General features: G+C 46.6%; 1 protein-coding gene across 18 annotated transcripts; it reads right to left on the reverse strand.

The window, feature by feature from the left end:
• Positions 1-98: 98 nt before the first annotated feature.
• ZNF384 (zinc finger protein 384) lies at positions 99-24,555 on the reverse strand. Of its 18 annotated transcripts, none has more exons than XM_007967381.3 (13): positions 24,347-24,482; positions 24,078-24,139; positions 23,119-23,178; positions 13,068-13,138; positions 12,559-12,796; positions 12,276-12,323; positions 11,741-12,074; positions 10,784-10,876; positions 6,520-6,744; positions 5,659-5,841; positions 4,067-4,145; positions 2,370-2,528; positions 99-1,470 (listed from the first exon to the last, which is right to left on the reverse strand). In XM_007967381.3, exons 4-13 carry the CDS (start codon positions 13,131-13,133, stop codon positions 1,072-1,074), a joined length of 1,824 nt encoding a protein of 607 aa, XP_007965572.2. In that variant the 5' UTR covers positions 13,134-13,138; positions 23,119-23,178; positions 24,078-24,139; positions 24,347-24,482; the 3' UTR covers positions 99-1,071. The 18 variants fall into 18 exon arrangements, with proteins under 18 accessions (XP_007965572.2, XP_037844284.1, XP_007965579.1 ...); XM_037988356.2 differs by having other exon boundaries at positions 23,119-23,552; positions 24,347-24,366; XM_007967388.3 differs by lacking the exon at positions 24,078-24,139 and having other exon boundaries at positions 24,347-24,555.
• Between the last annotated feature and the right edge of the window lie 354 nt (positions 24,556-24,909).

A 24,909-nucleotide genomic window follows, 5' to 3' on the forward strand; every position in this document is an offset into this window, starting at 1 on the left:
AAAAAAAAAAAAAAAAGACAAAAAAAAAATGCTGTGGCTGGAGGACAGGGGTGGAGGGAGGGAAAAAAAGGACAAAAATAAAACATCAAATATGAAAATTCTCAGAGATAATACATTTATAAACACAGAAATGGTTACAACAAAGATGGCCGTGATGAGTGGGTATAATATATTTATATATATATATTTATATATAAATCCGTGTCCGGCATCTGACCGTGGCACCTAGGGAGCTAAGTCCAGTCCTTGTGTTTGCCTTGAACTCTCCCTTCTCCGCAACACCCCTGTTTTGGAGTTTCACAGATAACACAAAGCCTCCCACAGCTCCTTGGGGGGTGGGTTGGGGAGACTGAGAGTATAGGGTCTGTGTAGGCAGAGAAGGAGAGAGGCTCCAAGGACATCCCTAAAACCATAACCCACACTTCTAAGCCACCTGTGACCAACTTGGGAATTTCTGGCCCCTTGGGGACCACATCTCAGCCCTTGCCCCCTTCAAATAAAAGGAGGTCTGTCCCCTACCCCAAATCTTCTACCAGCAGTCAACAGGAAGTGAAGTGAGACGATATAGGGGAAGAAATGGCTCTCAGGGACTGAGGCAACTGAGAAACCTCTGTTCTTTTGCAGGCAAGAGCAGAACAAGAGGCTGGCTGCATTTGGGGCTCCCTTTTCTCTGCTATCTGGGAGGGCCAGCCTCTAGTCTTCTATCAACCCAAACTTTGAGGATAAGGAGGGTAAGGATAGGGTAAGTGACCACACTGGACAAGTTTCTATGAGGTCATAGCAAATCCTTCCCTTGAGCACCAACCCCCAATTTTAAAAGCTTTGCTTGGGAGGGGAGGCTGCTGGATGACACCATCAGCTCAGTATTCCTTTGCAATCAGGAGGGCTGATGTTCCTTTTGAAGAGTTCACAAAAAGGATGGTATCCTGTGAAGGAAAGCTGTGCCTGAGGCCCAAGGAGATGGAGCCAAGGCCTGTGAAGAAGAAGAGGACTTTTCCCACCAAGAGGAGTTGGAGAAAGAAGAAACCAGGACTACTTCTTCCTCTTCCCAGTGGGTGGCAGCACGGATCTCTAAGAGCTGGCCAGGTGCTCCACCTGGATGGTGCTGGTGGTGACAGTGAGGCAGATGTCCTTATGATGCTCCGCCGTCTTATAGGGGGTCAGGTCAAAGGAACACTGGGGTGGAGGGTTGGGGTTGCTGTCCCCACCACCCCCACCCTGGGGGGCTGCCCCAGGAGACTGGAAGTGTGGTGGTGGCTGTTGCTGCTGCTGCTGCTGCTGCTGTGATGCCTGGGAGGCCTGGGCCTGGGCCTGGGCCTGGGCCTGAGCCTGAGCCTGAGCCTGAGCCTGGGCTTGCGCTTGAGCTTGAGCCTGGGCCTGGGCCACTGCTGCCGCCGCCGCCGCTGCCTGCACTTGTTGCTGAAGATCAGGAGGGTTGTGTTTGCGCATATGTTTCATAAGGTATGTTTCCTGAGGGAGACGGTAAAAAGAAGTTGAGGGATGAAGAAGAAGGAAAAGAGATTACTTGTAACTAGCACCCTAGGCTCTGATTCTGCTAGAGTTAAGGTTTATACTGGTTTTCTGGAGCCAAGACTGAGCAAACTCAAGTAGCACTTTCAGTGGCTCACTACTGAGAAAAAAGAGGGGAACCTTTAGAAGTCAGTGAACATTCAACTGGCAAAGGAATGAGCTGCTATTTTTTTCGAAGACCCCTGAATGAAACAACCTTACAACCTTTCCTGGAGTCTCAGAAAATATCTAACTGGGCCAGGTGTGGTGGCTCATGCCTGTAATCCCAGCACTTTAGGAGGCCGAGGCAGGTGGATCACTTGAGGTCAGGAGTTTGAGACCAGCCTGGGCAACATGGTGAAACCCCGTCTCTACTAAAAATACAAAAATTTGCTGGGCGAGGGGACATGCACCTGTAATCCCAACTACTCAGGAGGCTGAGGCAGGAGAATCGCTTGAACCCAGGAGGTGGAGGTTGCAGTGAGCCGAGATCACACCACTGCACTCTAGCCTGAGTGACAAGGCAAGACTCTGTCTCAAAAAAAAAAAAAAAAAAAAAGAAGAAAATACCTAACTGAAATCTTGCTCCCCTCAAAATTTCAAGTGGCTTTATTTTGCCTTATGTTTAAGTAAAATGAAGAATTACAGTTTATCAATCTCTATAGGATTAGGGGATCAGGCATCCCCTAAACTCCTCGGCTATGGGTCTAATTAATCTCTGAACATTTACTTGTTCTGCTAAGTTGGAGCTAGGGAGGCAGGGTATTTGCTGCAACAGATCTCTACCCAGAAAATGGGATGAAGTGGACTGTACTCTTAGAGGACTATCAGGAAGGAAAGAGAAGAAACGGAGCACTCACTGATGTGTATGCCCGACTGCAGATAGTGCAGGTGTACACCTTGGCATGCTTCACTGTGTGCGTAGACAGGTGCACCTCTAGTGAGGCTGCATCCGTGTACGCCCGATGACAGTTGTGGCACTTGAAGGGTTTATCTTTGTTGTGTTGCCGTCTGTGGGACTGAGAAAATTGGGAGAAACCAGAATGAATACATTGTCCTCTTCCCTCCTGCCCCCTTGACCTTGATGGAAAGCAAAAAGGTAGGTGTCAGGCCTCCCAGCTTCTCTCTCCATCTGAAGAAAGTAGAAATTGTTTCAAATGAAACTTGAGAAGCTACAGGCTAAGGGTGGAAGCATACCTCATGTAGCACATACCGGGATCCCAAGACAGCTTATGCCCGTCTCACCAGTCCAGCAGTTCTTAAAGTAAGGCACGGGGATCTTTAGGGAACACTAAGATCTTCGCAGGGGGCCCACAGGATCAAAACTCTTTTTTCTTTTTTTTAGATGGAGTCTCACTTTGTCGTTCAGGTTGGAGTGCAGTGGTGCAATCTTGGTTCACTGCAACCTCTGCTTCCTGGGTTCAAGCGATTCTCCTGCCTCACCCTGCAAGTAGCTGGGACTACAGGCACATGCCACCATGCCCGGCTAATTTTTTTTTGTATTTTTAGTAGAGACGAAGTTTCACCGTGTTGGCCAGGCTGGTCTCGAACTCCTGAGCTCAGGTGATCCGCCCACCTCGGCCTCCCAAAGTGTTGAGATTGCAGGTGTGAGCCACTGCGCCCAGCCAAATCTTTTCAAAATAATAAGACAATGTTTGCCTTTGTCTCTCTTGAACCCGGGAAGTGGAAGCTGCAGTGAGCTGAGATCGTATCATTGCACTCCAGTCTAGGTGACAGAGCGAGCCTGTCTCAAACACACACACACACCCCCAAAATGAAAAACCTAACTGAAATCCTGCTTGCCTCAAAATTTCAAGTGGCTTCACTTTGCCATATGTTTTACATGTAACCTTTACAGAGGTTACATGATGTGTGACAACACAATAGGCCAGATGCAGCAGATATGAGAATCTACTCATCTTCTAGCTTAAGACATTAAAGATCCCTGTGCCAGGTGCGATGACTCATGCCTGCAATCCCAGCACTTTGGGGAGACTGAGGCGGGAGGATGGCCTGTGTCCAGGAGTTCGACACCAACCTAGGCAAGACAGCAAGACCCCATCTCTACAAAAATTAAAAAACCAGCCAGGTGTGGTGGTGCATGCCTATAATCCCAGCTACTTGGGAGGCTGAGGTGAAAGGATCACTTGAGACCGGGAGGCTGAGGCTGCAGTGGGCCATGATCACACCACTGCACTCAGCCTGGGTGACAGAGCAAGGTCCTGTCCCCAAAATTAAAAATAGACACCTGCAAAAATGTATAATCATGCCATTCTTCTCACTCAGTTGTTTTTGGAGGGTCTTGGAATATGTTATTCATGTTAACACACAATGGGTTTTTGTTCTTTCTAAACAGATTACCATTATAAATATTTTTCAGGTTTTTCAGTTTTACAACCTCTACGTAGATAGCTATTACCCACATAAACAAAAACTCTTTGGGTCCCTCGATAATTTTTGAGTGTAAAAGAGTCCTGAAAACATTTGAGAACCACTATACTATTCAAATGGCCCCAAGTCTCAGACTCAAGGTCTGTGTGGAGGGTGGAACATTTACCTGCAGATTGGAGAGTTGTGTGAAGGCTTTCTCACAGCCTGGGTGTGCACATTTGTATGGTCTATCACCAGTGTGAATTCTGCACAGGATGAGAAGAAAGGGAAAGAATGTCAGCAAGACCACTTAGGAACTGGCTCAACAAGTTTTCTCCAGGTCAATCCTGCTCTCCTAAGGAGGCACATCAGATGGGCCTCCAAGAGGCACCAGCTTTCCTCTCTAATGTGGATCAGGTACTAACGCTTTGCTTCTAGTCAATGCCTGCATCACTCAGCTCAAGCTAAGGCTCCTCTCTGCTGGGGGAGGAGTGACTGAGGACTTGGCACCCAAGGGACAGGCAGCCCACAATTTGGCATACAACTCAGCTCCTACAGTAACTGTCCTAACGAACATTCAAGAACATTAAGATAAACACAATGGCAAGGAAAAAGAAAAGCCCAACGCGTCTTCCTTGGTCCCACCTTATAGCCAGAAAGTCCCCTCAGCCTTGAGCATCACTTCCAGAGAATGTTATGGTATCAAAGAAAAGCAGAGTTACACTGATTGTGGACAGTAGTAGTGATATGAATGGAAACTCATGAAAACTTCTAAGTACTTTTTGCAATCCAGCCCCCTAATGGCAGGAAATGCCTAGTTTAGTACCAATGTGACCTCTTTCCCCAACACCACAGGGCCCTCTGCTAAGATGAGCCAAGGACTTAAGGGTGCAGTGACACCTGCTCCTCATCAGCAACTTCAGAACCATCTCCATGACCAGGTGCTTTTCTGGACCTCTGGTATAAAATCTCAAAAACGTCACAGGACACGTCTCTTCTTTGTGAAGAAAGCCTGATTCCTCCTCTTCTCAAAGCAAGATGCCTGATCACTTTGAGATCATCACATCCACAAGAAGCCGGGTGAGACGGTCTATGGCCTGTAAGTCTGGACTCCAACTTGAGATAGCACCGAAGGAGATAATCACCTCTTCTAGTTGGCAGGTTCACTTCTTCCTAGTCACTCCAGATTAACGGGATAAACACTGGGCATCTTTACGAAGCATGAGGTTTTTCATTTTCTGTTTGCTGATTCTCTCTGAACATTTAGTACATGTTTTCTTTTGTTCTCTAATCTTGGCATCCCTCGGAGCCTTGCTTGTTGCTGTGGGTGTCACCAGGCTGGTGCCCAGCTAATGTCTGATTTTATCTTCTGTTCATAATTGGTGCCCTAAGGGCTAGAGGTACGGTCTTCTCCACTCAAATGACTCTGTTTTGGCATCAAGGGGCAAATCTTGCAAGACGGGTACATGAGTATTTTCAGGGAGGAAAATAAGAGAAAAGATGTCTCCACTCCAGGTACGTGTCTGTCTCCCATGGACCAGTGAATATCATACAGTCACTGCAGCTCCCCGATGTAGCTCTTGCCCCAGAGAGGCTCTCTCTGTGTCCATTTGAATCTCCAGTGGTGTTTGGTCTTCCTTCTCCCAGATGCCAGCCAGGTCTCTCCTCCAGCCAGGTCTCTCCCCCGCCCCCCGCATGCGGGTTGTTGTGTGTGTCCGGGGCGGGGGTGGGGAGGGCATGCCAGCGGGGCGGGGTCAGTAGCCCGCCACTCTCCCTTACCGTGTGTGCTGCTGGAGGTGGGAGAGCTGGCGGAAGGCCTTCTGGCAGTAGGAACAGTTGTAGGGCTTGGCCCCCGAGTGGATACGGAGGTGCTGGGCCAGGTAGGAGGTGTTGGCGAAGGTCTTGGAGCAGTGCGGGCACTTGTGGGGCTTGATGGTCTCCGTGTGCATCTTGGAGTGGATCCTGCCGGAGAGGAGAGGAGGGAAGGGGGGAGGAGGAAGCAGTTCGACACCAGGGGCTCAGCTCTCTGCTGGGTGAAATGATGTTGCTTGACGGATGAGAGCACCCCCTTCCTCCCTCCTCCCAAAAGCACTCCAGCCTGGATAGGCAAATGAAGAGGACACCCAGATCTAGGTTGTTGCTGATTGTAAGTCGGTGGCTAGAATGGCAGTGAGATGATGAAGAGCTGCAACCCATGGCTCCTGGTAACCTTAAAGTAATCAATCTCATCAACCCTCCGCTTTTTCCTAAGGTTAACACACTCACCACAGATACCCTGCTTCCAAATAGTAATTTGAACAAAGACCAATACCGCCTGTTCCCCATGGACCTGAAGTTGAATGCACACCTTGGCTCTGAACTGAAGCATATAGTAAAAGCAGGCCTGCTCTGCAGAAGATTTCCAAACACAGACACAGAGAGAAACCACAAAAATTGTTCCAGACTTCGGAATTGGAGACCACAATTTTCAAGGCCCCCCAAAGAGCTAGGATATATAATTTCCACAGACAGTAATAGGAGGTTGAGGCTACCAATGGGCAAAGGTGAAAGGGAAAAGAAATACATGTGGAGGAGTAGGTGCAGGTAACATGGCCTTAGGGTTCACGGCCAGGTAGTGGGGTAAACCGAGAGCAGCCTTACCGGGTGTGCTGCTGAAGGTGGGAGAGCTGGCGGAAGGATTTCTCACAGAAGTTACAACTGTAGGGCTTGGCCCCTGAGTGGATACGGATGTGCTGGGCCAGGTAGGAGCTGTTGGCGAAAGTCTTGGAGCAATGTGGGCACTTGTGGGGCTTGGTCTCGGTGTGTGACTTGGAGTGGATCTGCATCTCCGACTTGGAGTAGAATGTCAGTGAGCACATCCGGCACCTAAGCCAAGTGAGGGCAATGGTTAGAACCCTTCCCATCAAGAAGGTGTGGCTGAACCCTCCCCTCTACGTCCAAGAGAAGCCCACCTATCTGAGCTCTATCCTACTCCAACCTGAGAGTAGGGCTCTATGTATTCATCTTCATGGCCTAAGTGTCTAACATGGTGCCCAGCACATTATAAATATTCAATGAATGTTTGCTGAATGACTGGACTGCCTCGATGTGCAAAAATGTATTTCAACCAGATAAAACAGAGTAACAGTATGAACTCCGGGCAGAAGCAAATTTCTTTTTTTTTTTTTTTTTTTTTGAGATGGAGTCTCGCTCTGTCGCGTAGGCTGGAGTGCAGTGGCCGGATCTCAGCTCACTGCAAGCTCTGCCTCCAGGATTTACGCCATTCTCCTGCCTCAGCCTCCCGAGTAGCTGGGACTACAGGCACCCGCCACCTCACCCAGCTAGTTTTTTTGTACTTTTTAGTAGAGACGGGGTTTCACCGTGTTCGCCAGGATGGTCTCGATCTCCTGACCTCGTGATCCGCCCGTCTCAGCCTCCCAAAGTGCTGGGATTACAGGCTTGAGCCACCGCGCCCGGCCTAGATGCAAATTTCAATGGGCCAGGAATATCAGTTAACTTGTTTTCTTTCTGCCTACAGCTTGATTTCAAACATTTAAGGAATTCCTTTCTCTAATGTTCCTATGTATGAAGTACATGCCTCTGTATTCCTCAAGACCCCAGGATGATAATGAGGAACAACTAACTAGATCCTCTCTTGCCTCCACAGATAATTTTCTTCCCTCAGATTGTCCCCTACTTCCTTTTTGGCAGTGATTTCTAGAGGGATGGGGGTGAGGAAGTATCAGAATTATTTGGAGGGGCTTTTTCAAACCATGTATGTCTGCTCTCCACCCTCTTATCTGATGTTCCATCCATCATCTACCCACCCCTTGCCCATAGCCCCTTGACAATCAAGTGAAAACCACTTTTGCAATGACCAAGGTAGCTGCTAGGGGAAGGTGCCATCCCTCAAGCATTTGGGAGAAAAATGTTTCCAGAACACCTATCTTCGAAGCTAACCTTTCCTCTTCCCTAGCACATGCAGCCAGTGTCAGCACTCTGGGTTGACATCAGTAGCACCTGATCATACTTTCACTCATCCCAAGTTGGCAATCCTTTCCACTCTGGTATTGTCCACCAAATATCAAATAAGGAGGCCTCTGAGCAAGTTAAGCCACAACTATTCAAACTTTACTGAGTAAAAGCCATTTTTCATTTTCGTAAGCAATTCACCAGTGTAAAATGGGAGCTAGTAGAAAAGGCAATGGCCTGGAAGCCAGGCAATTAGCACAAGTCCCTCTTCTTTGGGTTCTCCCTAACTTATCTTCTTAAGAGAGGCTTCAGGTGGTGTGGGGTGATGATTTCTGCACTTTTTTCACCTCAGGAAAATTTTTTAGTTACCGGATTATTGATCCCTGGCAGTTGTCTGAGATGCGCAATCACTGCAGGAGACGAGGAGGCTCTGTCTATAGTGGGCATAACCCACAGGACACAACCAGTGGGAATCGGGATGCCTGGCTTCTACTCGGGTTCAGTTACAAACTTGCTCATTAATAGACCTCAATTTTCCGGTGTATAAAATGGAGAACTAAACTTTTGCCCCCAGAAGGGCCAGCAAACACCTAGGACAGTCAAAGGTAAGCCAAGTATTCTCCAGTAATAAAACTGCATTCATCTTAAGCCTTAGTGCTGACAGACGAGCTCATGCTAGTAAATATTTCACTAAGACTGAGGTTAGAAGCTGGACACATTGTCACTTGAAGGGCAACTGTACTAAAGTTGCAAACTAATTTCCCTTGATGCTACAATTTCTCAGACAGGTAAAACATATTTATTTTAACCCAAATAAAATCTCATCAATTTGTGTGTGAGGGTGTTCAATAAACAATTCTGCCCTTAACATTAAGGTTAATTTAAAAAAAAAATAATAATAACCCACTTAATCAAAGTTTCCAATAAGAGAACTTGCAAAACTTAAATTCATTTATAATGTGCTGGCAAGGGAATGAGCAATCTCAGAATACACTAGGTATAATAATGATGATGAGCACAATGATAATAGTTGCCATTTGTTGTTAGGCCTGACAGTGCCAGGCACTAGGTTAGGCACTTCAGACACACAGTTTCTACTCCTCACAACCTGGCAAGTCTTACCCATGTTTTACAGAAAGGAACACAAAGACTCAGAAAGTAATTTGCCAAAGGGCAGTTATTCACTACAAAGCCATGAGGCCAGCCTACTTTAAGATTCCTAATACCAGAGGTATTCAAGCAGAGATTGGAATCATCTGCCAGGAAGGGACTAACCAAGGAGATCATTAAAAGATTTCCAAGTTGAAAATCCTATGAAGTCAAATAAGAGAGTCCTCTAATGCAAGGTGCTGGGTGGTTGGAAAGAAATTTAATTTTGGAGAGTTGTGGCAGTCAGCAGAGGATAGAAAAGCCAGCATCCATATCACTGGGTGCATTCCTCCAGGGGCACCATTCACATCCAGCACCATGAGAACGGGGCCCCTCGGAAGCATACAATGCAATGGCCTTGATTATAATGATTACAATGGCCACTGAATGATCATCCATGCTTCCTAAAATGCTCAAAACAATTTCAGATATTCTGACTTTGCCTCAAAACATTTCTACAAGGTAGATGAAGGCATGACTGATCTTCCCATTTTATATATGGGAATGAAGAGTGGGAGATATGTTGACTTGCCCAGAGTAACAGAACCCAATTCCCCCAATACCCAGTCAAATGCTACTGACCACTGAAACAGATATGGCTGACCCACACATGCATCAAAATAGAAATTCATTGTGATTAAAAAGATTTCTTTTGCCAGGCACAGTGGCTCACGCCTGTAATCCCAGTACTTTGGGAGGCTGAGGCAGGCAGATCACCTGAGGTCAGGAGTTTGAGACCAGCCTGGCCAACATGGTGAAACCCTGTTTCTACTAAAAATACAAAAGAATTAGCTGGGCATGGTGGCGAGCCTGTAGTCCCAGCTACTTGGGAGGCTGAGGCACAAGAATCACTTGAACCCGGGTGGTGGAAGTTAGAGTGAGTTGAGATTGTGCCACGGCACTCCAGCCTGGGCGGCAGAGTGAGACTCCGTCTCAAATTTAAAAAAAAATTCTTTGGAACGTCAAGAGTTCTGAGTTTCTGAAGAAATTGTTTACCTAGGATACAGTAAGTCTCCCTTCAATTTCAGAGTTCTTTGTAGTCACCTGGGTGGAGGGTCATTCAGGAATTTCAAAAATACTGAATGTGTGGAAAGTCCTCTGAGGCTTTCTTCCAACTGTATATTCGCATTTCTTTTAATGTACACAGTTTGGAAAGTCCAGAGATAGCTTTAATGTGGGTCCCAGTGGAGAAAGGGCAGAATGAGAGGACCCTGGATCCATTAGAAGGGCTCTCTCTATAGGATGTGAAAGGATCCTTCCACTACTTCTACAAATTGTATATAGATGTATCTCCATGTCACAATGGCCTCACTTTAAACAAACACATAAGAATCCAGATTTCTATATGATAACTTAAAAGGGATTTTAATTTTATGAACTGATATATAAAAGAATGCCTTTAAATGAATCAAACTTGTCAGGTACCTTTATAATATGATATGATGGAAACATTTTCCAGGAACACTTTTATTGTATAAAGTGGGGTACACCTGTAATAATAAAGCTGCAATGAACTTTTGGATTATGAGCTGGAATTCTGCAGTGCTCAATTCTGCATAGCAACACTCCTCTCATTTCCACTTATAAAGAGCGATTTAAACACTCTGTAGGCTACTCTCCACAGTAGAACTATACAACACAAATAAAAATAAATGCTAAGTAACTATTTCTTAACTTTCTTTTGAAGTTCCCAACATTTCAAATCTTATCTGATATATACTCCCAACAAATGGGAGGCATAAACAGAATTATCCCCATTTTACAGATGAGGAAACTGAGGCCCAGAGAGGGGAAAAGGACTTGCCCAGGGTCACACAGCAAATTCGTGGTGGAGCCGGGAACTGAATCCATGAGCCCAAGGCTCTGTCCATTTCCTGTGCCGCAGTTCCCTTCGCTCCTAAAATGGGAACAACATTGCCCATCTGGGTACACTAAGGAACTAAGGACAGACCCAGACTCCCAGCCATGCACATCTGCCCATCTATATCAAAGCTGTGACAGTAGTTATCCCACTCTACACAGTGCTACCAAACTCCCCAAACCCACTAGGGCACATGACAGTTCTCAAAGGGATTAAAACATGTTCAACTTTCAAAGGGCAGGGAGTTTACTTACGTAATTATTTTTATATAGTATCACATGCAAATATGCATATAATGCTTTTTGGTAAAGGCAAACTTAGAGGAAGTGGAGAATCAAAATGACTTTCATAAATCAGAAAGCGAGCAAAGTCATTCTATAAGTATACACTCCAAAGGGGGAGGCATCCTATTCCTCCTGCCTTCTTATGAAAGCCCCTCCCATCATCCCAACCATGCAGGGTGAGGCAGGCTCAGTGTTCAAATATGACCCAGGAACTGGTGAATGGCACATAGGTTAGGTGCTTACCAGAAAAGATTCTTAGAAAAATAGGAATGGAATATGTAGAAAGCAAAAAGGAACTACAGACAAGAGTCTCAAACCCAGCATAAAACGGCATTACTTAGAGAGATTCTACTTTGTTACTAAAAAATAAGTCAGTGTTAACGACCCCCAAAACAAGGGTTAAAAAAAGGAAAGGGTGAAATGGGTCTCTGCATCCTAACAAGATGCTAGCAGCTCTGCCTCCTATCCTATGACGGGACACCTGACATGCAAGTGGCTCAGAGTTGGGAAGCTGTCAAGAGTGTAGCACCTGACTGGGGCAGAACACAATGAGAGTACAGGGAGAATCACCAAGCTAGGCATCCTCGCCTCATCCTGCCCTGGCTCTGAGTCTTACCTGTAGGTCTTGCCGTCTTTCTGATGGTCATCATCATCCTCAGGGGAGAGGACATAAGGGTCATTCATCTCAGGCAGCCCTGATTCCAGCATCCGCTTCTTCTTCCGGCCCCGGGGCGGCTTAGGAGCCACACTGCCACCTCCACCACCACCTCCACCTCCTTCCTCGGTTAGGGTCGATGCTACCTTCTTGGAGAGGTCAGGGACAACCTGCAGGGCTTGTGAGCCAGGGGGAAGAGCTGAGACAATCATGGGAGCCGAAATGGGGAAGGTCTGAGCTGATGATGCTGTGGTCACAAGAGAGCCTGAGGGGGACGTGATTACCAAACCCGGACCTAGGATTGGGAGAAAAAGGAGATGGCGTCATGTTGTTCAGTTCTGATCCTAACCCTATTTCATTTCCCCCACATCATTGTCTAATTAACCCCTCACCCCCCGCCGACCCAACCCAGAGTACATAGGAAACCCCAAACCCTGTAGAAAAATAATGGTCTCCTAACCCTTGTCCCCACCCCCCTGGTAACAGTGAGATTTACCCCTTGATTGACTCCCTTCTCTTCTCCACCTCTGAGAACAGGAGACTCCTTGATTCAGAGAAGGAAAGAATGTCACCTCCTCAAAGGCAGGGACCGCATCTTCTACTTCTTTGTATCCCCCACAATGCCTAGCACATTGCTAGGCACACAGTAGGCACTTAATAAAAATGTGATTGAGTAATCAAACACATATCCCACTCCCCATGTCCGTGGAGCCCCCCAGCCTGGGGTACTGATCATGGAGGATCAACACCTCAGATTGGAGAAGAGCAGAGTTGCTCACCAGCAGTCATCAGTCCTGTAGACGGCACAGGGACCACCGTGATATTCTGGGTAACGGATGCTTGGCTGTGTGGGGTCAGCTGGTCTGACTTGGACTCTGTGTCCATACTGATGCCCGAGGGCAGGGACACTGAGGCAGGCACTGTCAGCAAGGTGGGGTAGTGAGGTGGAGCCAGACCACAGCCCTTCTCTGGCAACAGCTGATCCTTCATCTTGTTGATGAACATTGTGTTCTCAATCTAAGAGAAAAGGAAGGGGAAGGGAGCACCCTCTTCAGACTGAGAGGCTGATTCTGCTTGCTCGTGAGCACATTTCAGTGTCTGTCCGCCTTAGGGATCAAGGATGAGTACTTCATACCTTTGGCCTTCTAGAGAGAAGCCAAGGCAGAAACACTAGATAATGCTCAGCGGTGGGGGACGAAGTAAAACAGCATGTGGTGTACCTTCAGTCTCCACAGTAACAGAGCTTGCTACTGAGAGTTGGGGAGAGCAAGAAAGCAACACCACTTACCTGACCTGAGACTGTGGGGATAGAAGGCCAGAAGTATGGGTTAGAATTGAAGTGAGATTCTTCCATTCTACCTGAAGAAAAAATGAGAGAACACATCACATTCAGGAATTACTCTGAAAAAGCTAAGCAATGGAGAAGGGGAACTGAAAGGTTCCTGGTCTCCTCTGGCACCTGATCACATGGTTGGGGACTGGCAGTCAAGACCTTAGTGTCTAGCACATTAGTCTCTTGGTCAGAGCCACTTGTCACTGTATCCCCATCCAACAGAGGCTATCCTACTTAATGACTGTGAAAGAACTTATACGTATCGCATTTACTCACACAATGTTATTCATGCCCCCTGAAGAAAAACTGGTATTACTTTCCTTTGCCAGCAAAAATAAACTGAGGTCATGAGAGGGGAAATGATGTACCTAAGGTCACAGAAAACAAATCACTGACTGACTTGAAAACGGCCAGGTACTAGTACCTATCATTATTCCTTTCTCTTATTCTTCAAAACTATACTCCTTAAAATAAAAATTTTATGTTTTATTTTTTCTGTTTTTGAGACAAGGTCTTACTCTGTCATCTAGGCTACACTGTAGGGGCACAATCATAGCTCACTCCAGCCTCAATCTCCCGGGCTCAGCCTCCTAGGGAGCTGGGACTACAGGCCGTGTAACACTATGCCGGACTACTTTCTTTTCTTTCTTTCTTTTTTTTTTTTTTTAAAGTAGTGACAGGGTTTTTCCATGTTGCCCAGGCTGGTCTTGAACTCCTAGGCTCAAGGGATCAGCCCACCTTGGCCTCCCAAAGTGCTGGGATTACAGGCATGAACCACTGTGCCCAGCCAATAAAAATTTCAAGAGTTCCGGCCAGGCACGGTGGCTCATGCCTGTAATCCCAGTACTCTGGGAGGCTGAGGCAAGCAGATCATGAGGTCAGAAGATTGAAACCATCCTGGCTAACACAGTAAAACCCCATCTCTACTAAAAATACAAAAAATTAGCCAGGCGTGGTGGTCGGTGCCTGTAGTCCCAGCTACTCGGGAGGCTGAGACAGGAGAATAGTGTGAACCCGGGAGGCGGAGCTTGCAGTGAGCCGAGATCGCACCACTGCACTCCAGCCTGGGTGACAGAGTAAGACTCCGTCTCAAAAAAAAAAGAAAAAATTTTTCAAGAGTTCCAACCAATACGTCTACAGTTCTATGTGGTTTGAAAAGGTTCCAGGCCAGAACATAAAACGACTAAGAAAATTAAAAGATGAAGACTGGGTGTGGTGGCTCACACCTGTAATCCCAGCACTCCAGGAGGCTGAGGTAGGTGGATCATTTGATGTCAGGAGTTTGAGACCAGGCTGACCAACCTGATGAAACCCCATTTCTACTAAAAATAAAAAATTAGCTGGGTGTGGTGGTGCATGCCTGTGATCCCAGTTATTTGGGAGGCTGAGGCAGGAGAATCGCTTGAACTGGGAGGCGGAGGTTTCAGTGAGCTGAGATCGCGCCACTGCACTCCAGCCTGGGGAACAAGAGCGAAACCCCATTTCAAAAAAAAAAAAAAAAAAAAAAATCAGAATCAAAGCATATTTTGAGCACCACCTACTATCAAGATCACACCCCACCAATCCCACCAAGGTCTAAGAACATCCATGGTGCGACACTGGGCACCACACATGCAGTGCTGAGCAGTGAGAATCAAGGAATTACTAGTTTTAAAAGTGTTCTGGCACTAGCGGTATCCCAGGTTTCCAAAGCGTTTCAGAATAGGCATAATAGTGGGCCTGTTTTGTAAATATAGTGTATCTTTTGGTCAAAACTCACCAAACTACACAGTTAAAAGCTTCGTGTTTTATTGTATGTAAATTATATATGCATAAAATATAAAACATATAAATCTCACTAATATTCTTCAGTTTACTAACCTCAATTCCTAATGTGAAATTGAAGTTCTAGGAGTGAATTGGGTTAAATATTTTAACAAAAACACATTTCAAAAATTAATTTTGTGTTTTTTGTTTTTTATATTTAAATTTGACTATACTCGAATAGACATTCTATTGGCTTTGTATTTTTTTCACCCTTCACCATTCTCAAGTCAAAATATTTTTAGTAACACTCACTACACCATATAGCAAGAGTGCTAGACTCCTGCTTTATATTTCTCAAAAACTATGCTTCCGGCCGGGCGCAGTGACTAACGTCTGTAATCCTAGCATTTTGGGAGGCCAAGGCGGGCTGATTCCCCTGAGGTCAGGAGTTCAAGACCAGCCTGGCCAACATGGTGAAACCCCATCTCTACTAAAAGTACAAAAAATTAGCCAGGCATGGTGGCGGGTGCCTGTAATCCCAGCTACTCGGGAGGCTAAGGCAAGAGAATTGCTTGAACCCAGGAGGCAGAGGTTGCAGTGAGCCAAGACTACGCCATTGCCTGGGCAACAAGAGTGAAACACCATCTCAAAAAAAAAAAAAAAAAAAGGAAAAGAAACCTTTGTGAGAAATAAACAGCAAGAAAATAACCCCTCAGAATCATGCCAACAAGCAACAGATGGGTACAGAACACAGGCATCCCACCACCCAGTTTCACAGTCTGATCACTTCTCCTACCAAGGTTTAACTGGCAGTATGTTGGTCAAGAGTAGCTTCCCAAAATCCTGAACCAGCAAAGACAGAGCCCCACAAAAAGCAAAGAAGAAGAGAGTGTGAGACTGGTGAAATGGAGAAATGAGGAACAACAACAAAAAATAAACAGTATTACCAGGCTGCTACTCTGAGCAAAGCACCACCAAGGTGCAGGTGGGGAAGACCCTTGACAGGCAAGTTAGACCCACTGAGGATACACTGGAGGCAGACACTAGAGATACTGAGAGCTAAAGGGGAGGCTGGGCACAGAAACTCAGTTTTAAATACTAAGGAAACAGGGAAGGATCTTCAACAAAGGCGCTGAAGCTGAAAATCACTCTAACATAACTCTGTTCCTTATTCTTTTATAGAAAACATCACTTTTTTTGTTCTATTAAACAACACCCTCAATTTTCATAAAATCTATAAAGGGAAAAACTGAATTTCAGCCTTTTTAAAAAGTAGCAAGGGTGTAATGTACCAAATCTGTGACTACAACAGTTTCACATAAATAGGCTCACTATTAATAAGGACCAAAGATCAAGTATACATCAATTCTGTTTTCTGAGTTATAAAACACAATAAAATTAATCAGTCTCTGATACAGGTACTAACTTGGTCCTTCCAGCCACAGCTTTATAAAGGGGTCTTATAGCTGGGTGTGGTGGCTCATGCTTGTAATCCCAACACTTTGGGAGGCCTAGGCAGGAGGATCACTTGAGGTCTGGAGTTTGAGACCAGCGTGAGCAATATATTTGAGACCGTGTCTCTAAAAAAAAAATTGAAAAAAAAAAAAAAAAAGAAGTGGGTGTGGTCGTGTATACCCATAATCCTAGGTATTTAGAAGGCTGAGGTGGGAAAACTGCTTGAGCCCAGGAGTTCAAGACTGCAGTGAGCTATGAACACACTACCGTACTCCAACCTGGGTAATAGAGCAACACCCCATCTCTTAAAAGACATGCAAGCTGGCTGGGCACGGTGGCTCAAGCCTGTAATCCCAGCACTTTGGGAGGCTGAGACATGCGGATCACAAGGTCAGGAGATCGAGACCATCCTGGCTAACACGGTGAAACCCCGTCTCTACTAAAAAATACAAAAAACTAGTCGGGCGAGGTGGCAGGCGCCTGTAGTCTCAGCTACTCGGGAGGCTGAGGCAAGAGAATGGCGTAAACCCGGGAGGCGGAGCTTGCAGTGAGCTGAGATCTGGCCACTGCACTCCAGCCTGGGCGACAGAGTGAGACTCCGTCTCAAAAAAAAAAAAAACATGCAAGTTGCGGTGGCTCACATCTGTAATCCCAGCACTTTGGGAGGCTGAGGTGGACAGATTGCTTGAGTCCACCCACATGGGCAACATGGTGAAACCCTATCTCTACAAAATATATAAACATTAGCCAGGCATGGTGGCGGGTGCATGTAATCCCAGCTACTTGGGAGGCTAAGGCAGGAGAATCATTTAAGCCCGAGAAGCAGAGGCTGCAGTCAGCAGAGATTGAGCCACTGCACTCCAGCCTGGGAAACAGAGAGAAACCCTGTCTCAAAAACAAACAAACAAACAAACAACAAAACAAAGCAAAGATGGGGGTCTCAGGTTATCTTCAGCCAACAGAATCAAGATAACAATCAGATCACAGTTTAAGAGAATCCAATCTTGCCAAACTTTTTGGGAAGCAGCAATCACATCTTTTACATCTGTGTCTTATAAACATCCCCAACATATGACTCTATCACCCAAGACACAATTACATATTTAATGAATTGAACAACAGTAGACTACATACATATAGATTTTGCAGACAATGCTAGGGGTTCAAGTCTTATCCACAATCCATGTCTAACCTTCTAGTGGAGGGAAATGAAACAGACAAGAAATAAGAGTGGTGATAAATGGTGGGAATGAAGTAGAGAATTAGGATGGAGAGAATGGGTGCGGTGGCTCATGCCTGTAATTCCAGCACTTTGGGAGGTCGAGGCGGGTGGATCACTTGAGGTCAGGACTTTGAGACCAGCCTGGCCAACATGATGAAACCCCATCTCTACTAAAAATACAAAAATTAGCCAGGCATGGTGGCACACGTCTGTAATCCCAGCTACTCAGGAGGCTGAGGCAGGAGACTTGCTTGAACCTGGGAGGTGGAGGCTGCAGCAAGCTGAGATCTCACCACTGCACTGTAGCCTGGGCAACAGAGCAAGATTCTGTCTCAAAAAAAAAAAAAAAGATCAAAAATAATAATTAAGAGGGAGAGTAAAAGAAACAAAGGGCCAATGTATAATTTTCCCCAGAGAATCAAGGAAGTTGGCTGGGTGTGGTGGCTCATGCCTGTAATACTAACACTTCGGGAGGGCAGGGTGGGTGGGTCACTTGAGCTCAGGAGTTCAAGACTAGCCTGGCCAACATGGCAAAACCCCATCTCTAATAAAAATACAAAAATTAGCAAGGTGTGGTGGCAGGCACCTGTAGTCCCAGCTACTTGGGAGGCTGAGGCAGGAGAATCACCTGAGTGCAGTAAGTTGCGATTGCACCACCACATTCCAGCCTGGGTGACAGATCAAGAACCTGTCTCAAAGGAAAAAAAAAAAAAAGAACGAAGGAAGTAAATGCACTATGGATGTGAAAACGTAGGAAGCAGGAGGCTCAGCACGGTTACTCATGCCTGTAATCCCAGCACTTTGGGAGGCCAAGGCGGGTGGATCACGAGGTCAGGAGTTCAAGACCAGTCTGGCCAATATGGTGAAACCTTGTCTCTACTGAAAGTACAAATATTAGCCAGGCATGGTGGCAGACGCCTGTAGTCCCAGCTACTCAAGAGGCTGAGACAGGAGAATAGCTTGAACCTGGGAGGTGGAGGTTGTAGTGAGCCAAGATCGCACCACTGCACTCCAGCCTGGGCAACAGAACAAGACTCTGTCTCCAAAAAAAAAAAAAAAAAAAAGTGGTGGACAATATCACCACAATCATTATCATTAAAACTTATTAAGCACTTATTGTGTTCAAGGCAGCGTTCTAAGCACTTTACAACTATTACATCATTTAGTCCCTGCAACAATGAGGTAGGTACTATAATTCCCATTTGAAATGAGAAAACTAGAGGCACAGAGTCCAACAGTAAATAGCAAAGCAGGAATGTGAATCCAGGCACCAAAGAGCAAGTTAAGGAAAGGGGTTCTACAAGGAACCAAAACCATACAACTGTAGTACACACTTTCTGATGTTATGGCTTGATTCAGGAAATAAAATTTAGAATATTTCCAGGAATGAACTATGTATTTTCCAGCTAGTTCTCAAAAAATGTTTTCAAAATTGAAGTTTCTGATAACAGCAAAATGACATGCGGTTCAAGGTCATATTCCCTATTCTGTGAAACCTGCCTTAGCTACCAAGATAACTTATTTTAAGATGACAGAGCCTGAATGAAGAGGCCAGACGTCACAAAGGAAAATAAATAAAAAGCCCCTCCACTTCCTTGGATACCTAGTTGATTGCTCTGCTTTGGTTCTTAAGAGAACCGCAGTTGGTCCAAGGACAAGACAAGACACTACATATGCGTTACGGGCTTCTGAGAAATAGGTCAGTCCAAAAGGGGGACCACAGAGAGTACTGCTCATCCAACTGGAAGCCACCTTTACCAGCAAAATGACACCTGAGAAATGCTATGCCACTGTGCCACTGATGAGGCTGACTTAGTCATCGGTGTACTCCTGAAACGAGATCAATGGAGAGCTGAGAATCAAAACTACTGCCAGAATACAAGGTAAATGGCGCCCACTAGAGTTGTGTGACAGGGCGCTCTGGTGCCAGACCTGCTTACTGTCTGTTTTACCACTTTATCTTTTGTGGAGGAAATTTATCCAATCCATCCCAACATCCAAGCAGGCACATATCAATATTCTTATCACCCAAAGAAGCCCACTGATGTTACACAAAAAACTCATGTCTACACAGAGAGTGCCAGTTTCCATGATTATGCCAATATATTTAAAGACAGCACTTTGGGAGGCCAAAGTAGAAGGATCACTTGAGCCCAGGAATTCAACAACAGTCTGGGCAAAATAGGGAGACCTTGTATCTACAAAAAATCAAACGTCTCTACAAAAAATTTAAAAAGGAGCTGGGCATGGTGGCTCACGCCTGTAACCCCAGCTACTTGGGAGGCTGAGGCAGGAGGCTAGCTTGAGCCCAGGAGGTCGAGGCTGCAGTGAGCCATTATCACGCATTGCACTCCCGTCTGGCCAACAGAGTGAGACCCTGTCTCAAAAAAAAAGAAGAAAAAAAGAAAAAGAGAATAAAAAGAAAAAAACAAAAGAGAAGGAAAGATATAACTGGTAGAAAGAAAAATGCTGGCAGGTTGAAAATCTGGGATCTCATATCAACTTTACTATTGCACCAAGCCTCAACTGTTCTGTTAATAAGAAGGGACATTTACTGCTGGGCGAGGTGGCTCATGCCTGTAATCCTAGCACTTTGGGAGGCCAAGGCGGGTGGATTGCCTGAGCTTAGGAGTTCAAGACCAGCCTGGGCAACACGGTGAAATCCTGTCTCTACTAAAATACAAAAAATTAGCCGGCCGTGGTGGCGTGCGCCTGTAATCCCAGCTACTCAGGAGGCTGAGACAGGAAAATCGCCTGAACCTGGGAGGAGGAGGGGTTGCAGTGAGCAGAGATCACACCATTGCACTGCAGCCTGGGCGACAGAGCGAGACTCAGTCTCAAAAAAAAAAAAAAAAAAAAAAAAAGGCCGGGCGTGGTGGCTCATGCCTGTAATCCCAGCACCCCAGCACTTTGGGAGGCTGAGGTAGGCAGATCACGAGGTCAGGAGATCGAGACCATCCTGGCTAACACTGTGAAACCCCGTCTCTACTAAAAATATAAAAAATTAGCCAGGTGAGGTGGTGGGCGCCTGTAGTCCCAGCTACTCGGGGGGTTGAGGCAGAAGAATGGCGTGAACCTGGGAGGTGGAGTTTGCAGTGAGTCGAGATTGCGCCACTGCACTCCAGCCTGGGTGACAGAGCGAGACTCTGTCTCAAAAAAAAAAAAAGAAGGGAGGTTTACTATAAGTTGGAGGATAATTTTCTCTTCAGAGACATAAGAACTGCATACTCCTTCTCCAATCTCAAAAGAAATCTCAGAAACCCTCAGGAGATACAGAAGAGAGACATTATCAAGTATTAGTAACAGTCATGAAACACACCAGGACTTGAACTCTCAGACCAGAGCTTTGTCTGTCTGACCACATCCTTCCATAATGCTACCAACCAGCCAGGGATAAAGATGACACGGCTTCCAGCAGGTGTTTTTGGCAGATACGGAGAAGAGAAGACCACCATCTCTTTCCCAGAACCCACTAATTGTTTTTTACTGTTGTTTTTTCAAATAAAGCATGACTTCCTTTTCCCAAGAAAATAGCATTCCCTTAACACAACCAACTCTTAGAAAATCATGAAATACATTCATCAACTTCAGTAGCTAGAGAATGGCCTTGGGAATCAAGACTTGTGAATTCATTTTTTTTTTTTCTGAGACAGAGTTTCACTTTGTTGCCCAGGCTGGAGTGCGCAGTGGCACAATCTCAGCTCACTGCAACCTCCACCTCCTAGGTTCAAGCAATTCTCCTGCCTCAGTCTCCTGAGTAGCTGGGAACACAGGCGCTTGCCAACACACCTGGCTAATTTTTGTATTTCTAGTAGAGATGGGATTTTGCTATGTTGGCCAGGCGGTCTCGAACTCCTGACCTCAGGTGATTCAGTCTCCTCAGCCTCCCAAAGTGCTGGGATTACAGGCATAAGCCACCGTGACCGGCCAAGACTTGTGAATTCTAATTCTAGGTCCTATATCAGTGGATGACTCTTAACTATTTAAGTGGAAGAATTAACCATTTCACGAGGTTTCTATTAGGATGGAGAATGGAAGAGGATGAGGCCTTTATAAATAAGTTTGTAAGGCATATGGTGATGGGATAAAGGCAGCACAAAAAAGAGAAAGAATTAAATACCCCAAGTGCTTCTGAAAGGAAGAGTTACAGAAATACTTTCACAAGATGAGGACTATTAGCGCCAATTAGTGAAAATTAAATGAGGACTACATAATTACAAAGGATCTACCCAAAAGTAACAAATCTATAGCCTCCAGTTTAGTAATCATCTATAAGTAACATCAACAGGAAAAAGATTGAAAAAAAATGAACTTGAATTCAACTACAGAAAGAACTTAGACACTATTGAGAAACCATTCCAAAACCATACAACTGCAAAAAGTTACCTTAGTTCAAGACTTGAAATGAAGAAACACAGAGAAAGTTTTTTTTTTTTTCTTTTTTCCTCAATAAGGAAACAAAATCTCTTTCTCTCAGGTTCTAAAGACATTCAAGAAGGGCCATCCCAGTAGGATGTGTGGGGCTTTCCTGCTACTATCCATAAACTCTTCCAAGTACAAGTAACTCAGAACAAATGCACCCCATTGTTACTGGGAAACACCATCACACCATGCACAGACTAAACAGGACTGCTACCACCACACAGCTGGCAACCTGGGCCAACAGCTTCTACCCTGGGCACCACTGGACCACTATCCCCTGCATTCTGTGGGAGGAACAGCACTGTGGTTCTCCTTGCCCTGTCTGTTCCACTATAAATGATGGATCTCGGGAATGTGAGGTCACAATAAATAAGACTGGAGAAGAAGAGATATGTACCCAATATTTAATCAACAACTTGGCTCAGAAACCCACAGGGCATTTTATAAATCAACCTGGAACTGGTTTTTAAAAGATACCTCTGGGATCATAAGCTCCGAACTCAAACTCTTTAGGTTGACTCACTGCCATTTTCAGGCTACCCAAAACTCTTGCAGACCTACTTCTGGAGTCTACTCCATACAGTTTTATCCACTTCACTCCAAACTACCCATGAAGCAGTTTTTTTGTTTTCTTGTTCTTTTTTTTTTCCCCTGAAAATTTCATCTTGCCACACCAAACTCAAATAATCCTGTGTCACAGATTCTAATCACTCCACAGACCCACTTCTAACACTCCACTGGAGTATTGGTGATAGGAACTCCATTCTAAACTCTGCCCTGCTTGTTCCAGATACAGGAAAGCAATTCCATAAGGACTATATTGGCACTTAGGGTCTTTGTGTCCCAAAGCAGAATAAAAATCTCTCCTTTGGACACAAGGGAACACTCTTCAGTGGCTTCACCTGAGCATTTCACATTTCATTCCTGATGAGCATTAGAGGGAATGGAAAGTGATACGGTACAGTACCAACTTTTTACACAAAAACTTCCTGGGGACCCTCAAGAGATAATAGAAGCTAATTTTTCTCCCACAACAAATCTCAGCATTACAATTGCTCTTAAGTATTCCATCACATTGTGAAACACACACATACGCCCCATTTGGTTGTGACCCCTTCTCCCCCAAAACCAGAAAAGCCATTAACCCAAAAATTATCTTACCCTCTCTCTCTCTTCCTCCTGCCGTCTTATTCCTTCTCCTTTCCAGGGCTCCTGAACTTTCTGTAAACAAATTGTCTAGGTTACAGGGGCCAGGCAGGGTGCAGCCAACACAGAACTGTGGAGAACCTCAGGAATTATTTGTCAGCAGTCAGTCTAGAAGGCAGGCAGACCCCCCAGCCAGCAATCCAAAGATGGGTGGATATAATAACAGGAGTGTAGTGCAACCCTCTATGTAGATACGAGGGAAATAAATCCAATTCCCAGAAACTAAGACGAACTCTTATCACCAGCGTGTGGATTCCACTCCTAGGCTCAGAGACTGGTCCTCGGTTCGTTCCCAGGCCACAGGTAACCAGGGGTCAGAGAACAGAAGAGATGGAGGAGGAGGAGGGTCTCTGCCCCAGAGGAGTGGCTTCAGAAGGCAAAGCTGAGGGCTGGGGGATGCACAAGCCCTTGTGTCAGGCACAGTGCCAGTTCAGGCCCAGTCACTTCCTCTAGCCTTCCCCCCACTTCTTCGAGGACTTCGCCCCCTGCCTACCCAAGGCCTTGTGCCAAGAAGTACCTCCCTCAGCCTGCACCGTGGTCTATCTACTGGGGACCCCAGCTGTCCCCCCAAAACCTTCGCTCCCCTGAGACAGTTCCTGGGAGCCTTCTCCTGATGTCGTCCCCTACCCCTTTCTCAAAGACCCTTCCTTGGGACGTCCCTCCTTCCCCTCCAGGGAGCTGAACTCTGCCACCCACCAGACAGGCACCCGCCCCCTAAACCCCCCCATTCCTCCCCATCGCCCGCTTCTCCACAACCACTTCCGGTTCCGGGACGGACACACACACACACACACACACACACACACACACACGAGTCACATCGTGGACCCCCCCTTCCCCGCCCGCCCAGGGAAAAGGGGAGGGGGAGGAGCAGGGAGCTTGGCGCGCGCCGGCTGCAGCGGCGCGAGACTCACCCGGCGGCGACGGCTGCGGCGGCGCCAGAGCCTGAGCCAGAGCGCGGGAGGGGCGGCGTTTGCTGGGAAAGGAGGGAGCCGAATGGGGTGGGAGGACCAGGAGGGGGCGAGGGAGGGGAGAAAGCGCGAGGCGCAGCGCGCGGGCACGCACTTCTGGCGCGAGACAGACCCACACACTCACACGCAGGGAACGCGCGCGAGACACCCGCAGGGCGGGGGCGCTAGGCAGTGGGTGGCCCCCCGCCCCGCCGCCCTCCCAGTGCACTCACCCGGAAGTGGTGCTGCAGCTCGTGCTCCCGCGAACCCCAATTCCTCCACGCCCCCCTCCCTCCCTCCCCCCAACAGGCTCAGAGAAGAGCTCTGCGGAGAGAAGGCGGGAGCGCCGGAAACGAAAAGGGGGGAGGGAGGGAAATAGCAATGTAGGGGGGGCGCTAATGGAGAAAGAGGGGCGTGCAAAAGCCGAGTCACTTCCGGGAGTGGCTGGAACACATCCGGCGCCGCTAGTCTGCGAGATATTCAGGGCAGAAGTTACGGTAACTCGGGGCGGAAGTAGCTTCTGCCCAGCGACCGGGTAGAGGGGATGTGACGCTATAGCGGAAGTGAAGGCGGGTTCCGCTAAGGGCAAAAGCTGAAACCGGAGGATTGCGGCCCTCGGCTTCCGGAAGAGACTTCTGGGGAAGTGGGGGGTCGGGGGGCGGTGGGAACGCGACAGGTTCATCAATTATCCATCAAGGTAGGAGAGGAGGTGTGGGTTCTTCAGATGCTAGGACTCCGTTTCTCTTCCCTCTGGGTGGAATAAGCTGATGTAGGAAATTACCATTATTTTTTCTGA

This window comes from Chlorocebus sabaeus, chromosome 11 (assembly GCF_047675955.1).
Source record: "Chlorocebus sabaeus isolate Y175 chromosome 11, mChlSab1.0.hap1, whole genome shotgun sequence".
NCBI classification, from domain to species: domain Eukaryota; kingdom Metazoa; phylum Chordata; class Mammalia; order Primates; family Cercopithecidae; genus Chlorocebus; species Chlorocebus sabaeus.

What these genes read in the sequence shown, in the direction of transcription:
- ZNF384 (XM_007967388.3), bottom strand. Translation starts at nt 13,133, where the DNA reads ATGGAAGAATCTCACTTCAATTCTAACCCATACTTCTGGCCTTCTATC. An exon ending in AGAAGGGAGTCAATCAAGGG is followed by an intron (nt 12,075 to 12,275) that starts GTAAATCTCACT and finishes TCCCAATCCTAG; the next exon opens with GTCCGGGTTTGGTAATCACG. An exon ending in AATTTGCTGTGTGACCCTGG is followed by an intron (nt 6,745 to 10,783) that starts GCAAGTCCTTTT and finishes CACTTGGCTTAG; the next exon opens with GTGCCGGATGTGCTCACTGA.